The 17,859-nt window shown below is 42.2% G+C and overlaps 1 protein-coding gene across 1 annotated transcript; it reads right to left on the bottom strand.

Moving 5' to 3' along the window:
- Positions 1-16,888: 16,888 nt before the first annotated feature.
- On the bottom strand, positions 16,889-17,630 carry LOC122613301 (60S ribosomal protein L21-like). The gene is made up of 2 exons (XM_043787411.1): positions 17,531-17,630; positions 16,889-17,465 (listed from the first exon to the last, which is right to left on the bottom strand). The coding sequence occupies exon 2, from the start codon at positions 17,447-17,449 to the stop codon at positions 16,970-16,972; it is 480 nt and encodes a 159-aa protein (XP_043643346.1). The 5' UTR covers positions 17,450-17,465; positions 17,531-17,630; the 3' UTR covers positions 16,889-16,969.
- Positions 17,631-17,859: the final 229 nt, after the last annotated feature.

Here is a 17,859-nt window from a genome sequence, read left to right as displayed (position 1 = left end):
TTCGGGTAGTAGAGCTGTGTGACTGGTTAATCGTCTTTCATCGTGATTTTGTTCACCGCCACTGTTGATGTCTCTTGCACTCTTCCCAACTCAGCTAACTCGGACATCAGGAAGCCGTCAATATCCTTCTCGCGCGAAGTCGTTCGCCCTCTCCACTTTTGCCACTGACAGTTTCTCGCGTGGACTGCTTCGAACCAACTGGTATCGTTACGCTCAGTCCCACGCACTCCATCCTGGCTCCAACTTTCGTTAGGAAATCCCAAATCAGCACTAGAGCGTCGATAATGTAATGGAGAATTAGCAGTTGCATTCTTACGGTACTCTCTCCAAGTCCATCAGCCATCCGCACTTCTCTCCTCGTGGATACGACCTGTCCCGCCGCCCACAACCTGTCCGCCAACTATTCGCTAATAAAACGTGGCCTTAATTATGAAAATGGCCATTAATTTTGAGAGGCGAACCCTGGTTGCCCCTCTGAGGCTGGGGTCGCGTGGCATATCCCTATCTAGAACAGAACTCTGCGGTCCTCGGGCCGATTCTCCCGCACGTCCAGCAAAAGCTGATCGGTCGGTTCCGGCATCCCGCATCCAGTGATCCTGCCTTCCGCATATATGTCAGGCTTCTGCTGGGTTTAACACGCCCGTTCGTGTCGTGCCTCGACGGTCCCGTGGTGTCCTCTTGGCACCTTCTGCACACCGCGTTTTGTTCCCCCTCTTGGGAAGTCCCGCTGGTGGCGGGCTCTGTGGGTCCGTTCCGACTCGAAACGTTCCCCTTGGGTGTCCAGCTCCTCGAACTCATCGGCCAGGGCCATCAGGGCATCCAGGTGCCGGCACTCGTACGGGCGGACAAACATGCGCAGAGCTGGAGTGCTCTCCCTTATCCTTTCCGAGTCTCTTTCTGAGACATCCTCAAGGGCCGCATTAGGGTCTGCATGTCCACCATGTAGTCCTCGAAACACTCGCCATGCCGCTGCTTCCTCTGCCTGTCCTAGTCTGCCAGTTTCGTCATGAAGCCAGTGGGCAGGAAGAATTCCTGGTAGCTTTGGATATATTTTGCCCATGTCTACCAGAATGCCCTTCGGCAGTTCCAGCATCGCTCGTGGGATTTGGTTGATGTCCAGACCGTATGTCATTGCTGACCACTCCTGATCACCCCTCCAGCTTGATCCCTATGGCGCTCGCTATTGCAGGAAAGTCATCCTTCTTCAGGTTGTATAGACACGATTTCTTTCTTTTGGCCAGGACAATCACGGTTGGGCGCCAGATGTAACGAACTGATTTCTTGGTTTCTGCTCGCTACGGATGGCTAGCTCTGAGAGTTTGTTTGTTCGTCCCACCAAATCTATGATTTGTGTGATTGCCCGACCAAAGAGAAGACCGAGATTAAAAAACTCTTTATTTAGTAACGCTTGACAACGGGAATCCTGCGATCCTCACCTTCAGATGCGCGTCGTCGCTCCTTCGTCGTCCTTCCTCGCTGGTCCCGCGTCGCTCTCGACGGCGTATTCGTGCCGGCTCGACTGGGGCTTAGGATGTTGAGTGTATCGTCCGTGAGACAAGCTAGCGCTCCTCCCCGAACTACCTTTGCCGAGCAAAGACTCCACCGTCCCTTTCTGACCAGGCTAGGTCCTTGTGTTAGCTTGTCCTTCGCTTGTAGATATCCTCCATGGATGCCCGCTTTGACACTAACTTGTTGTTCACTTGTTCCGGCTATTGCTCCGCGTACTTTAACTGTTTAACTATTTCGCTGTCGACCTCCGCGTACTTTTTCTGACTGACCGTCTGACTGTACGTGTACTTTTCCTTATTGACTGTCCCGAGCTGCGCCTGCGCCGCCCTTTTATAGGCCGCGGGGATCCCGCTATTTCCCTTTTCGCGCACGGCTCGCTCGGGTGCGAGGTCCAACTCATGTCCCGTTAGCTCACGGTGCGTCTTCTTTGTGCTCGTCCAAAGTCCACACCGTTACCTCTGCGCCCTTGGTCGGTTCGAATCCAAGGTCCAGCGCGGTACCGTTAGTTCGCGGTCTCTCCGCTTTGCCGGGGTCCAAGGTCCATTTACAGTTTGACCTGACCGCCCTTAACTTCTCTCGTATTCCAGCCGTCTTCTCTGTCTTCTCCGTCTTCTCGTCAAAGTATACGGTTAACCGAAGTATATGGACAACCGAAAAAGTTGACGATTAGGTGAGGTTGCTCGATGAAGACCCACTTCTAGAGTTGTCCACAAAACTTGGATTTGGTCGAGGTCAATAAGATATATGACCTAGGCTTCAAGGTTTTTGTAAAATTGGTTGACTTTTTAGAGGGTTTCGATGGGGTCTCATATGTGTTTGCCGAGTTCCAAATTTCGGTCATGTAAATTCCTTTTATTACTTAGTTAAAGAGTTAAAGCGAGCTAAAGTTATGTCACCTAAATCGCAGTGGAAGAATGCCAGAGCATTCGTCAGACCGAATGGTAGTCAGCCTTTCATATGTCGCTTCCTTTTTATTATTTTATTAGTCTTGTAAATTTCTATCGACTTGCCAAAAAACTTTTTGACAGGGTCACCCTAACGCTCACAAACCGCACAAATCTCCCACGCCCACACTTTTGAAAAATGTTTTGATATTTTTTCACATTTTTGTTAGTCTTGTAAATTGCTCTCGATTTGCCAAAAAAACTCGCACACTCTAACGCCCACAAACCGCCAAGATCCGTCAGTGCTGAAATTTCTTCTTCGCTCCTTAGCCCTTTAGCTCCATACCACTTGTTTACTCACCATGTAATCTTTTCAATCAATTAACAATAATTCATCCGGACGAACAGATCGTGACTAAAAATATATATATACTTTATATGGTCGGTCGGAAAAGCTTCTTTATACCTGTTATATACTTTTCAACGAATCTAATATACTTGTTTGTTGATTCATGTTGCCACGCCCACTCTAACGCCCACAAACCGCATAAAACTGCCACGCCCACACTTTTGAAAAATGTTTTGATTTTTTTCCATTTTTGTATTAGTCTTGTAAATTTCTATCGATTTTCCAAAAAACTTTTTGCCACGCCCACTCTAACGCCCTCAAACCGAAAAAAACTGTCAGTGTTGAAGACTCGCCTTCGCACTTCCACTAGCTGAGTAACGGGTATCAGATAGTCGGGGAACTCGACTATAGCGTTCTCTCTTGTTGTTTATTAATATTATTTAATGTAACAAAGTTAAGTTTAAAAGAAAAGAAAAATGTGTGAATAAACTTGATAACACTTAATTTTGGTTTGACAAACTCTCATAGAACTTGACGCAACCCTACTTCTACTTTCAACGACTGGATCGACTTATCCGCCTTGCCACAACTGTCGATTTATATCCTTTCTTTGCGACTTCTACTCTGCAACTGCTGTTTCGAACATTTCTGCCAAAATCATTCCTGATCATTTCCATAGTTTATTGGAGTGGTGCCACCTGCATTATCACCCATTGTTTACACTTGGCCATCATGCTCATCATCTTCTGTCCCAGACGATAAGTCATCCTCATTGTTCTAAATATACATCCATAGCTTCAAGTTATCAGCACTCGTATGTGTCATGTTGGGGCCTTCCCCTTGGACAGTTTTACGAACTTCACATCTGATATTGCGTTTTGCGTCGCTCTTCCAATTTCGTGCGTATGGCCTTAATATATTCAGTTTTTTGTTGCGCTGCCTTCAACCGACAAGATATCTGAGACGATATAAAGAAAATATTGTTGGCATAACGGCTGACACAACGCACAATGTTCTGTCTTGAAGTCGAAGTCCGCCATATACAAAATCCATTCTGCTACCTCTCGGGGAACGTCTCTCTTCTTGATGGTTTGTGTAGGCGCTATTTAGTTTTAAGAATCGGTAAGTAGAACATTGTAGACTGAACCTGTAGTCGATTTTTACTGCCTTGTATAAATTGATCTGACTTTTTAAAAACGTTTATAGGGGCTTCGACAATAACGATTGGGTCCCGGATTGAGCATTGCGCGCTATGTTATGAACAAGCCATTGTGTTAATCTGTTTCTAGGGTACAATTTACAGTTTGACCTGACCGCCCTTGACTCCTCTCGTATTCCAGCCGTCTTCTCTGTTGCTACACACATCTCCCACTTTCTTCGGAAGTTTTTCAAAAATATGTTGTTTCCGGCGGTTCTCCGCTTTGGTGTCTCCTCGCATAGGCAGCTTCTTCGTTTCTCCTCTCGTCAACCCTGAGCCCTTCGTCCTCAGCCTATTAGACCCCGTCGTTCAGCGTCTTGACTTGGCATCCCGATCATCCTCCATTATCCATTATCATCCATTATCCTTTACCTTCCTGACCCAGCCAGTTATGATTTTTGTAAGCCTAAAGTATGTATGGCGCCACTGTGTGCCGTCTGCTTCTCGTCACCAGCTCTGTATTTGAACTTCCCGTCTTCTTATCACCTTTCGTCTCTGGCAACTCCACCGATACTCACCACGATCGAGTTATCGATATTAGCAACCGGCGTTGCCTCTTCCTGTGTGTGACTGCGTGTTGAAAATCAATGTATATCCAGTATTTTTATTGTGCACTATCGATCGACCGCTGTTATTGTAGCCCCCATCCCGATTTTTTCTACACGAGGTATGTACCGGTGCATTTCTGGCCAGTGGTCGTGGATGTCGTGGTTCTTGGCCATGACGCGCTGCCTCTCCCTGGTCGGTACACCCACCTCCCGTGTGCCTGTACAACTGGCCGTCCTCCTCTAGGTAGTCTGGGAATTTTTGGGGATCCTGCTTCACTTTTCTCCGCATTTCTTCTGTCCACCTCCCTACTGCTCGTCATTCTTCTTTCGTCGTTATCCTGCGGCTCGTTTCCTGCAGCGGCTGTTTCGACAGGGCTTTAAAAATCGTACTGTTGGAGTGCCCAGTGCCCACCTCGCGATCCTTCCGGACGGGCTCTCGATGCTATTCAGCCACTTCAGGGCCATGTGATCTGTTATCACTTTGAAGTGGTAACCCTCCAGGTATGGTCTTAATTTCCTGACAGCCCACACTATTGCTAAACATTCCTTTTCTGTCGCAGAGTATTGTGAGGAGTTAAAACTCCGCACAAATGCGAATAGTGATCGCATGAGGAGGGCCTGCCGTTGCCAGTTAAGCAACAAGTCAACGCGTAATAACGGCAGTGCGGAACGGAAGAAAAAGAGTTTGGAGACTCTGAACTGGAGAAAGAGAGTTCGGAGACTCTGAGAGAAAGAGAGTTTGGAGACTCTGAACTGAAGAAAGAGTATTCGGAGACTCTGAGAGAAGAGCGTTGGGAGACTAAAAACTGGAAAAAGAGAGTTGGGAGACTCAGAGCCCGGAGAAAGAGAGTTTGGAGACTCTGAGCCTGAATTCAGAAGGTTTGAGGAAGAGTAACGGGACAAGCTGGACTTTGGACCGGGCCAACGGTAAAACCGTGGACTTTGGATCCGGAGACTGGAGACCAGAGGGAGGAACCGCTAGAGAAGGCCTATAAAAGCGGGCCGAACGCTGGAAGCTGGACAGTCGAGGAGGACAAGTTTACAAGTGAACAAGTGAAGAACGAAGTCAGCAGAAAAGCTACAGCCGTGGTAGTCAACAAGGGGCAAGATCGCTACGTCAAGACGTTCGGGACAAGGAAAGCCTCCGAATTGAGGTCCGATACGACGAAGCACGGGTAGCCCGGAGACATTCAACAGGCGAAGTCAGACCTAGGAGGGCACAAGAAAGCGGCAGGGATTGTGGTGTAGACGCGTGGACTGTGTAGGAGACCGTGTACTTGAACCAGGCGATAGCCTGGTGTGTCCGTGCGATCCAAGCGGGCGTGGTACCGGCGCCACCAGTCCTAACAGTCGTGAGGTTGGCGTGGTGCGGTTTCACAGGCGTTTGCCTTGGGGAATCGCAGCCGTTAGCTTCCGTGAGCCTGCGTACGACAACAATACTCAGCCCAAGTGACGAGCGCCCAACGACGAAGGTCCGCGCCACTCAGGACGACGAGAGCGGTGAGAAAGAGGAACGAGGCCGCTGGACAAGTCATCTAGTACTACGGCGGGAGAGCAGAGACGTCCGTATGATCAGATTGCATTGTAAAGCTAAGTACGAATAATGACCCAAGAAACGAAAACTGCAAGTGTCATTACTGGTAACCGGGTGATCACGTTATATTATAAATTTGGTGGGACGAACGCACAATCTACTGAGCTAGCCGCACGTATTCCGTAGCGAGCAGACCAAGCAAATCAGTTCGTTACAGTAGTTCCCTTCCGCTCCGTTCAGCGCTCTGCTAGAGTAGGATATAACCCGCTCGCCTTGCTCGGACTGCTGTGTGAGGATAGCGCCCAGCCCATAGTCGCTGGCGTCCGTCTGCAACACGAATGTTTTTGCGAAATCGGGGCACGCCAGGATCGGGTCGGCGACCAGCCTGGTTTTGACGGTCTCGAATGCTTCTGTCGTCTGTTCACTCCCACCTTGCCTGTTTATTGAGGAGTGCGTTCAGCGGTTGTACCAGCGTCAGGTACAAAACGCCTGTACCACGACGACACTCCCAGGCGTTGATCTCTACCTGTATCTTCGGGTTCTTCGGGTAGTAGAGCTGTGTGACTGGTTAATCGTCTTTCATCGTGATTTTGTTCACCGCCACTGTTGATGTCTCTTGCACTCTTCCCAACTCAGCTAACTCGGACATCAGGAAGCCGTCAATATCCTTCTCGCGCGAAGTCGTTCGCCCTCTCCACTTTTGCCACTGACAGTTTCTCGCGTGGACTGCTTCGAACCAACTGGTATCGTTACGCTCAGTCCCACGCACTCCATCCTGGCTCCAACTTTCGTTAGGAAATCCCAAATCAGCACTAGAGCGTCGATAATGTAATGGAGAATTAGCAGTTGCATTCTTACGGTACTCTCTCCAAGTCCATCAGCCATCCGCACTTCTCTCCTCGTGGATACGACCTGTCCCGCCGCCCACAACCTGTCCGCCAACTATTCGCTAATAAAACGTGGCCTTAATTATGAAAATGGCCATTAATTTTGAGAGGCGAACCCTGGTTGCCCCTCTGAGGCTGGGGTCGCGTGGCATATCCCTATCTAGAACAGAACTCTGCGGTCCTCGGGCCGATTCTCCCGCACGTCCAGCAAAAGCTGATCGGTCGGTTCCGGCATCCCGCATCCAGTGATCCTGCCTTCCGCATATATGGCAGGCTTCTGCTGGGTTTAACACGCCCGTTCGTGTGCCTCGACTGTCCCGTGGTGTCCTCTTGGCACCTTCTGCACACCGCGTTTTGTTCCCCCTCTTGGAAAATCCCGCTGGTGGCGGGCTCTGTGGGTCCGTTCCGACTCCAAACGTTCCCCTTGGGTGTCCAGCTCCTCGAACTCATCGGCCAGGGCCATCAGGGCATCCCGGTGCCGGCATTCGTACGGGCGGACAAACATGCGCAGAGCTGGAGTGCTCTCCCTTATCCTTTCCGAGTCTCTTTCTGAGACATCCTCAAGGGCCGCATTAGGGTCTGCATGTCCACCATGTAGTCCTCGAAACACTCGCCATGCCGCTGCTTCCTCTGCCTGACCTAGTCTGCCAGTTTCGTCATGAAGCCAGTGGGCAGGAAGAATTCCTGGTAGCTTTGGATATATTTTGCCCATGTCTACCAGAATGCCCTTCGGCAGTTCCAGCATCGCTCGTGGGATTTGGTTGATGTCCAGACCGTATGTCATTGCTGACCACTCCTGATCACCCCTCCAGCTTGATCCCTATGGCGCTCGCTATTGCAGGAAAGTCATCCTTCTTCAGGTTGTATAGACACGATTTCTTTCTTTTGGCCAGGACAATCACGGTTGGGCGCCAGATGTAACGAACTGATTTCTTGGTTTCTGCTCGCTACGGATGGCTAGCTCTGAGAGTTTGTTTGTTCGTCCCACCAAATCTATGATTTGTGTGATTGCCCGACCAAAGAGAAGACCGAGATTAAAAAACTCTTTATTTAGTAACGCTTGACAACGGGAATCCTGCGATCCTCACCTTCAGATGCGCGTCGTCGCTCCTTCGTCGTCCTTCCTCGCTGGTCCCGCGTCGCTCTCGACGGCGTATTCGTGCCGGCTCGACTGGGGCTTAGGATGTTGAGTGTATCGTCCGTGAGACAAGCTAGCGCTCCTCCCCGAACTACCTTTGCCGAGCAAAGACTCCACCGTCCCTTTCTGACCAGGCTAGGTCCTTGTGTTAGCTTGTCCTTCGCTTGTAGATATCCTCCATGGATGCCCGCTTTGACACTAACTTGTTGTTCACTTGTTCCGGCTATTGCTCCGCGTACTTTAACTGTTTAACTATTTCGCTGTCGACCTCCGCGTACTTTTTCTGACTGACCGTCTGACTGTACGTGTACTTTTCCTTATTGACTGTCCCGAGCTGCGCCTGCGCCGCCCTTTTATAGGCCGCGGGGATCCCGCTATTTCCCTTTTCGCGCACGGCTCGCTCGGGTGCGAGGTCCAACTCATGTCCCGTTAGCTCACGGTGCGTCTTCTTTGGCCCTGTGCGCTTCGCCGCATGCAGTCTTAAAATTCAGTGAAAAATTCCTAGAATTTGTTATATGAAAGTCATTTATTTTATTTGAAAATTGTTATTTTCAATCCAAAACATTTGGATAGACTATATTTTTCGTTTGTCCATTTGGAGCGAATACAAATAAAGAGTTTGGAATGCCAACTCTTGAACAGGCTACGTATAGCTGCCCATGAGAAAAACACGGCTCTTCCAAATTCAACCCGCATACTTGAAGCGTTTGTCCTTGTGCCTTATTGATGGACATGACAAATGATAGACGCACTGGGAATTGCAGTCGCTTAAATTCAAACGGCATGTCTGTTGGTATCAACGGAATACGCGGTATGAGCACCATTTCTCCTTTCGCTTTTCCAGTCAATATCGTGGCTTCAATTAAATTCGGCATCAATTTTTTTACAACCAGTCTTGTGCCATTGCACAATTTTGGTGCATTTAAATTCCGTAGTAAAATAATTGATGAGCCGATTTTTAAGTTCAAAAAATGCGTTGGCATACCAGGCGGTTCAAGGGAATTTAAAAATTCAACTGGATAATTCACTGCATCATCTTCTTTCATTGCGCTATCAAAAGATTTATATGATATCAGTGCGCCTGGCAATTTTTCTTGAATGTGAAAATTGATTTCATTGACATGTACATTTTTTGGTGACAATATTGCTCGTTCTGGCAACCAATCGTGATTTCTGTGATTTTGAATTATATTTGGAAAAACGCTTTCTATTAATTCCCATTTAGATTGTAGAATTGTACAAAAATTGTTTGGCAAAGTGATCAAGCCATTTGTATTTGGAACTTTGCCACTTCCGATTTCTAATAATTGCTTCGAAAACCGTTCTGCAGATTGATCATAGTGCTATTGAACACGCATGTTTATTTTCAATGTAAATTTTTGGACATATCGCCACAGGAAATAATACTTCAAGCAAGCATTGACCTGATCCGCTAACGTTGCACGTGGAATGACGGGCAATGTTTGTCGAAAATCTCCTGACAAAAATATTATTGCACCACCTAGATCTTGCATTGTTCTGTTTAATTCTTCCAGAGATTTTTTATGGGTCATTCTTCTTCTTCTTCCTCCTCCTTCTTCTTCTGACTTCTTCATGCTCCTTATTCCTTCTTCTTCTTCATCCTCCTTCTTCCTCCTCCATCTTCTTAATCCTTCTCCTCCTTCTTCCTCCTCCATCTTCTTAATCCTCCTCCTTCCTCTACCTTTTTCTTCTTCCTTCTTCGTCTTTCTCCTCCTTCTTCTGAAAACCTGCGTGATTGTTGATGCTTTAGTCTTCTTGCTTTATTGCGTTCGGCTAGTGTATCTTCTAGTTGATGAAGAAGAAGGAGGATGAGGATGAGGAAGTCAAAGAAGGTGGAAGTGGTGAGTTTAACCTCAAATGCACGGTACACATAATTAACACAGTTCAACTTACCACCTCAAAAACAAATGCCTGCTGTTACAATTTATTTATGAACCAAATAAAGTTTGTCTCATAAATTAAATAAAACGAAATGAGCATAGAAGAATGACATCCTATGTTTTAAAAATGGCGCTGCATGTAAATAACGGTTTTCCCGCTTTTCATTTGACTTTTTCCAGAATTAAACTATCCTATCTCTCAAGTTGGATCGAACTGCACATGGTGTGCGAATTTTATTGTAATCGGTTGAGTGGTTTAGGAATCCATTGAGGACAAACATTGTGACACGAGATTTATATATATTAAGATAATATGTATATTATATATTATATTTCTATCGATTTGACACGCCCACCCCAACGCCCACAACTGCCACGCCCACACTGAAAAATGTTTTGATATTTTTTCATTTTTTTATTAGTGATCACCTCCATGCATTTATCACGAGCGGTTAATCATTGATTGAAACTCTTATACTACTTTAACAAATAATGGTATACTTAAACAATTATGAAATATTGAAAATTTTTTCAAAGGTGTTTCAATCGATGATTATCACTTGTGATAAATGTATGAAGATCATCACTGATCATCATCTTCTATCGATTTGCAGAAAAACTTGTTGCCACGCCTCGCCCGCACTTGTGAAAAATGTTTTAATATTATTTTATTAGTCTTGTAAATTTCTATCGACTTGCCAAAAAACTTTTTGACAGGGCCACCCTAACGCTCACAAACTGCCCAAAGCTCCCCCGCCCACACTTTTAAAAAATGTTTTGATATTTATTCACATTTTTGTTAGTCTTGTAAATTGCTCTCGATTTGCCAAAAAAAACATTTTTTTAACGCACACTCTAACTCCCACAAACCGCCAAGATCTGTCAGTGTTGAAATTTCTCCTTCGCACCTTAGCCCTTTAGCTCCATACCACTTGTTTACTCACCATGTAATCTTTTCAATCAATTAACAATAATTATCAATCAATAATTAAAAATGTACAAATGCGGGGAAATGAGATTAACATTTTTATATCCGTTACTCGTAGAGTAAAAGTTTATACTAGATTATACTGAATGCTATAATCAAGTTCCTCCACTGTCAGATACCCGTTACTCACGTAGTGGCAGTGCGAGCGAGAAATTTCAACTTTCTTATTGGCATATCGATAGAAATTGGAAAAAAAAAAATAATAAAATGGGAAAAAAATCAAAGGTGTGGGTGTGTCGTTTTGGGCGTTAGAATGAGCGTGTCAACGTTTTGAAACAGATTTGCACAGCGTATGCACCACTAGAATCTCGATGTGTAGATTCCTGCTTTATAGTTTCCGAGACCTCGGCGTTCATCCGGACGAACAGATCGTGACTAAAAATATATATATACTTTATATGGTCGGTCGGAAAAGCTTCCTTGTACCTGTTATATACTTTTCAACGAATCTAATATACCCTTATACTCTACGAGTAACTGGTACACCAAATCATAACATTTTTTAAGGACACAACATGTTTTAATAATCGATAATTTGGCAAAACATGTAATAAAATAATCGAAACATGGCTTAAAAGTATGGGTGTGTCAATTTTTGGGCGGTTTTTGGGCGTTTAAGAGCGCTTGGCAGGTTTCTGAAAAAATACTGTGGTGCGTTGACATCTCAAAAAATAAAATATGGAAAAAGAACAGAACTAAAGCAATCTACATACATGTGATATTTACTTAAATATATATGAATATATATGATATGATAAATATATGTGATATGAAATGGAGTGGGCGGAATTGGTTTATCAGGATAATTTGGCTTCTGACGTCGTTGTTGTTGCTGTTGTGGCTGCTGCTGCGGCTGCTGCGGCTGCTGCTGATAATTTCCTCCAGAAAAGAAAAGGTCTCGGGATCGACTTCAATGTGGCACTTTATTTCAGCTCTTGTAAATTAAGACCAACTTAAAACTAACATTGAAAATTAACATTGGGCAGTGGTGAATAGAGCGAGAGGAGAGAAGGAGAGCGCGAGGAGAGAAGGAGAGCGCGAGCAGCGGTGCTTGCGGGCCGTGGAGGAGCTTTACACTGCTTACACTGCCGCTCAATTGTTTGCGCCCTTCTGGCGTGAACATATATGTTATTGTTTATTAATATTATTTAATGTAACAAAGTTAAGTTTAAAAGAAAAGAAAAATGTTTGAATAAACTTGATAACACTTCATTTTGGTTTGACAAACTCTCATAGAACTTGACGCAACCCTACTTCTACTTTCAACGACTGGATCGACTTATCCGCCTTGCCACAACTGTCGAATTATATCCTTTCTTTGCGACTTCTACTCTGCAACTGCTTTTTCGATCATTTCTGCCAAATTCATTCCTGATCCTTTCCATAGTTTCCTGCAGTGTTGCCACCTGCACTATGCTCATCATCGTCTGTCGTAAATATACTTCCATAGCTTCATGTTATCAGCACTCGTATGCGTCTTATTGGGGCCTTCCACTTGGACAGTTTTACGAACTTCACATCTGCCATTGCGTTTTGCATCGCTCTTCCAATATCGTGCGTATGGCTTGAATTTATTCAGTTTTTTGTTGGGCTGCCTTCAACAGACAAGATATCTGAGAAGATATAAAGAAAATCTTGTTGGCATAACGGCTGAGACAACGCACAATGTTATGTCTAGAAGTCGAAGTCCGCCATATACAAAATCCATTCTGCTACCTCGCGGGGAACGTCTCTCTTGATGGTTTGTGTAAGCGCTATTTAGTTTTAAGACTCCTCACAAAGTATACGGTTAACCGAAGTATATAGACAACCGAAAAAGTTTGAAAAATACGATTAGGTGACGTTGCTCGATGAAGACCCTCTTCTGGAGTTATCCTCAAAACTTGGATTTGGTCGAGGTCAATAAGATATATGACCTAGGCGTCAAGGTTTTTACCTTTTTGTAAAATTGGTTGATTTTTTAGAGGGTTTCGATGGGGTCTCATATGTGTTTGCCGAGTTCGCTCTACTTCCACCATTGACTCTGTGAATCGGTTTTTGTATACCCTTGAAATGACTTTAGTATATTGTCCAAATTTTCCCCACAAGGCTTCGGTCGTGTAAATTCCTTTTATTACTGAGTGCTTCAAGTTCAAGTGCTTTTTTAATTACTGATGATAGGTCGAAGGTATAGTAATTAAATCGGTAAGTAGAACCAAAGACATTAGAATAACAAGATGCGTAACGACATACGATTTTTTTGCACACGATTTTTTCGTGGTGGCTTTTCAAGTGGCTCCAGGCTCTCTCCAGGCTTTATTCAAAAGCCAGAGAGCGGAGAGCTCTAGAGCCACCAGCTCTCTTGTACGCATACAGCGACAGCTGACCACTGTATTGGTGCACACGTATGCACATGCATTGTAAAAATGACAAAATATGCCCTTCATCTTAGAAGTTCTTAGACTTTAAATCTATATTATTTTTTATAAATTGACACCACTTAAAAACTCTAGTCTTGCATTGCCTTAACATAACAATTATTCAAATTTAACACAGAAATAATAATAGCACAATCTATGTACAAAAAAATGCATAATAATTTTAAAAGATTTTGCAATAAACAGATTCCATATTTTTATTTATTTTATAAATATTAATTTTTTAATATGAATTATTTGTATGAAATATTTACTTTTGAAATGTAATTTCTTTTTTTGGAAATTCTTTGTTTTAAATTACAGTAGTAATAATAATTTACTTTGTATACGTTTTAATTATTTACTGTAGTTATTTAGTCAAATTACTAGTATGAAAATTAAGCATTTTCAGTATTTAAAATGCAACTAAGATTCATTTAAATTATTTTCTTATATTTAATTTTGTTGTTTTTAAAACAGCGCGCAATTATGGGTAGGCAGAAAAGCGCGCCAATTTTTTTTGATTTTTCTTTTTATACGTTTTTTTTTTCTGTTAAAACGTTTGCTTAAGGCTGACTATACGTATAGCTCCTCGATTTTTTTAAATTTCGCTATATAATTGTATTTATAATCAATTAAAGTCGTTTTGTTGCATTGGTAAAGTACGGAAATATATTACATATATTACATATTAATAATTATCAATATAAATATAAATATGTAACCGGTAGCTAATTCGAGCGGCGATTTTATCAAACGAATATTAAAAAAACTTCTTTCAAACCATAATAGTTTTGAATCGAAATTGACCAAAACATTAATCAAATTCGTTTCTTAGATCAAAATTGATTTCGGCCCGAAAATCGTCTTCTAGTAGAAGCACGCACACATACACACTATCTCCTTTAATGTTTTAACTCACACAAGTAAGACAATTCTATTTTTAGATTTTTACGCTCTCAATTTTAGGCGAGCGAAAAGAGAGCAATTTTGGTCGTCACCAAAAAAGTGGCTGCATAGTGCAAAACTAATGTATGGCCGTTACGCATCTTGTTATTATAATGTCTTTGGTAGAAAATTGTAGACTGAACCTGTAGTCGATTTTTACTGCCTTGTATAAATTGATCTGACTTTTTAAAAACGTTTATTAGGGCTTTGACAATAACGATTGGGTCCCGGATTAAGCATTGCGCGCTATGTTATGAACAAGCCATTGTGTTAATCTGTTTTTAGGATATTCTACAGAGATTTAAAGCTAACCATAGTAAGCTACCCATATAAATCAAGAGCTTCTTTGTCTATTTTAATTGATTTTTTTGATGACATTCGTCGAGTAAGAATTTTGACATGAGCGTATCGTCATCTTTATTAAATATAACTGGTTTTACCGATATGGTCTCAAGCTATGTCACCTAAATCGAGATCTCAGGAACTATAAAAGCTAGAAAGTTGAGATTAAGTAGGCACACCCCAGAGACATAGACGCAGCGCAAGATTGTCGATTAATGTTGCCACGCCCACTCTAACGCCGACAAACCGCTCAAAACTGCCACTCCCACACTTTTAAAAAATGTTTTGATATTTTTTCATTTTTTTATTAGTATTATAATTATAATATATATATTATATATAATATTATATTTCTATCGATCTGCAAGAAAACATTTTGACACGCCCACCCTAACGCCCACACTTTTGAAAAATGTTTTCATATTTTTTCATTTTTTTATTAGTGATCACCCCCAGGCATTTATCACGAGCGGTTAATCACCGATTGAAACTCTTATACTACTTTAACAAAAAATGGTATACTTAAACATTTATGAAATATTGAACATTTTTTCAAAATGTTTCAATCGAAGATTATCACTTGTGATAAATGTATGAAGATCATCACTGATCATCATCATCTATCGATTTGCAGAAAAACTTGTTGCCACGCCTCGCCCGCACTTGTGAAAAATGTTTTAATATTATTTTATTAGTCCTGTAAATTTCTATCGACTTGCCAAAAAACTTTTTGACACCTCACAAACCGCCCAAAACTTCCACGCCGTCACATATGAAAAATGTTTTTATATTTTTTCACATTTTTTTTAGTCTTGTAAATTTCTCTCGATTTGACAAAAATCTTTTTGACGGGAGGATCTCAACTATAGAGTTTTGGAACACTCATCATGAAAATTTTCAAAAGTTGGATAGGACTACTATAACATTAATAAAGCTGCCATATATCCGGAAAAAATGTACCATTTTTCTTTTTGATCATAAAAAGTTATAATTTCGGTATACAACAGTTTTTCGAAAATGTCTAATTTGGTTTTTCTTTTGATAAAAATTAATGTATGTAAATGTAAAGCTCACATAGTTACAGAGGGAAGAGTACTATCATTCATAAAAAAATTAATATGAACTTTCATTGGTTTTAATCATAATATAGTTTTTCGACAATATACAATTTTGGTTTTATTTTTCAAAATACATATACATACTACAAAGTCATATATATAGCTGACAAAGAAATAGTCGAAAAATTAATTTAGTTATGAGAATAGAATCGGTGGTATACACCAGTTTTCTTTAAACAAATGTAATTACCACAAGGGTATATAAGCATCGGCGGCTTGGAAATTTGTATTAAATGAGTACTCTGACTGGGTACTGATAGGACCCCACCTAGAACCAGATTATTTTTAATGGATGCGCCTTCTATACATATTTGTAAGTAAATATATAACAGGATTAGAAAACGAGAGAACGCTATAGTCGTTCCCCGACTATCTGATACCCATTACTCAGTTGGTGGAAATGCAAAGGAGCAATTTCCACATTGACAGTTTTTGGGCGATAGAGTGGGCGTGGCAAAAACGCAAATCGACAAACTTGCGCTGAATCTGTCTCTGGAGTCTGCATGCTAAATCTCCACTTCCTAGCTTTTATAGCTCCTGAGATCTCGATGTTCATACGGACGGACATGACCATATCGACTCGGCTATTTATCCTGACCAAGAATATATATGGTCGGAAACGCTTCCTTCCGCCCGTTACATATGTACTTTTTAACGAATCCAGTATACCCTTTTACTATACGAGTAACGGGTATAATTATACACAATATTCTAAAATGGCAACTAATCATGCTCAACATCAAAAATGTTCAGAATTTAACGAAACATACTACTGATATCTATTGTATAATTTTTTGGTCTTTCAACTATTTACATTTTGAGTACAGATTTATCGGCGAAGGCTTTATAAGATGATCCTAGAAAGCGTTGCTAAAAATAAACGTTGCTTTCGTTTTTAAAAATAGGATTTTTTTTTCTTTTATTTTTAAAATTATTATTTCTATTTGCATGTATAAACAAAAAATGAAGACCAATCAAAAAAGTAATTTTTTCGCTAGGATGGTTCACCGATTTCAAAAATGCCATTCGTAATGAAATGCATACAAATTCGCTTGACATTGGCTTGACAAAAGTTTTGTTGCTTACGGTTTGCGCTGCAAACTTCTCCCATAAGTTATACTTACGGGCAAAAGAAAATTAAAAATCTGTTTATATTGGGCACATATTTGTTTACTCAATTATAACAAATATTATTTCATTCCGTACAATTTCCAAGCAACAACATCCCTTTAGGCAATGAATTCGTATGGAATCGGGGCAAGAGCAATCGGTTCCCCAAGTTTCTTAACGAAGTGCGACTTCTTCGGCTGTTCCGGCTGGCGCTTAAGACTGACCCATTGTCCCTTTTCCTTTGCCTCCTTCAGCAATCGCTCATTTTCTTTTACGCGGCGCAAAAAATCTTCACGGCACTTGGAGTGGTGGATGTGCTCAATGCGCACATTGACTCGCTTTGCAAGGATTTTACCTCTGACGCGTTTGTTTACTATTACACCAACGGCGTGCTGAGTCACATTGAATATGCGCCCTGTTTTTCCATGATATGCCTTATAGGGCAAACCCTTCTGTACAGCACCATGCCCCTTAATATCTACGATGTCGCCGATCTTAAAGACTCGCATGTATGTAGACAACGGAATAACTCCATGCTTTCGGAAAGGACGGGAAAACATGTCCCGTGTGCCGCGACGATAACCCTTTGAGTTAGTCATTTTAATTTAAGGTCCCCTGTAAGAATTGGCGTCTTATTAAGTCTTCTTTTTTAAAATATGTTGAAAAAGTATGGTCCAAACCTCGAATTGACGTCCACGCGGTCGAATAGTTGGGAAAAGAAAGAAAGATGGCTACTTGCATAGCGTTGCCACTTTACACGTTTAATGAAATTTATGTAGGGCTGCATTGAGAGTTTAGAAACTAAAATTTAAGCACCGTCCAGAATGAGATTCACAAGAAGCTTAATATTCTTTGTAATAGCTACATTCATGAATGTCTTAAGCAACAGCAATTGCTTTGCTAAAGACTAATCCCAAGTTTAAACATTTGGCCCGCGTTAGTCATTATTGATTTATTTAAATATTTTTATACATATATATATGTTTAAATATTATCCATAAAATCGACG

Source organism: Drosophila teissieri, chromosome 2R, assembly GCF_016746235.2.
Source record: "Drosophila teissieri strain GT53w chromosome 2R, Prin_Dtei_1.1, whole genome shotgun sequence".
NCBI lineage: Eukaryota > Metazoa > Arthropoda > Insecta > Diptera > Drosophilidae > Drosophila > Drosophila teissieri.
This window is presented reverse-complemented; position numbering and strand designations above follow the sequence as displayed.

What these genes read in the sequence shown, in the direction of transcription:
- LOC122613301 (XM_043787411.1), bottom strand. Translation starts at nt 17,449, where the DNA reads ATGACTAACTCAAAGGGTTATCGTCGCGGCACACGGGACATGTTTTCC.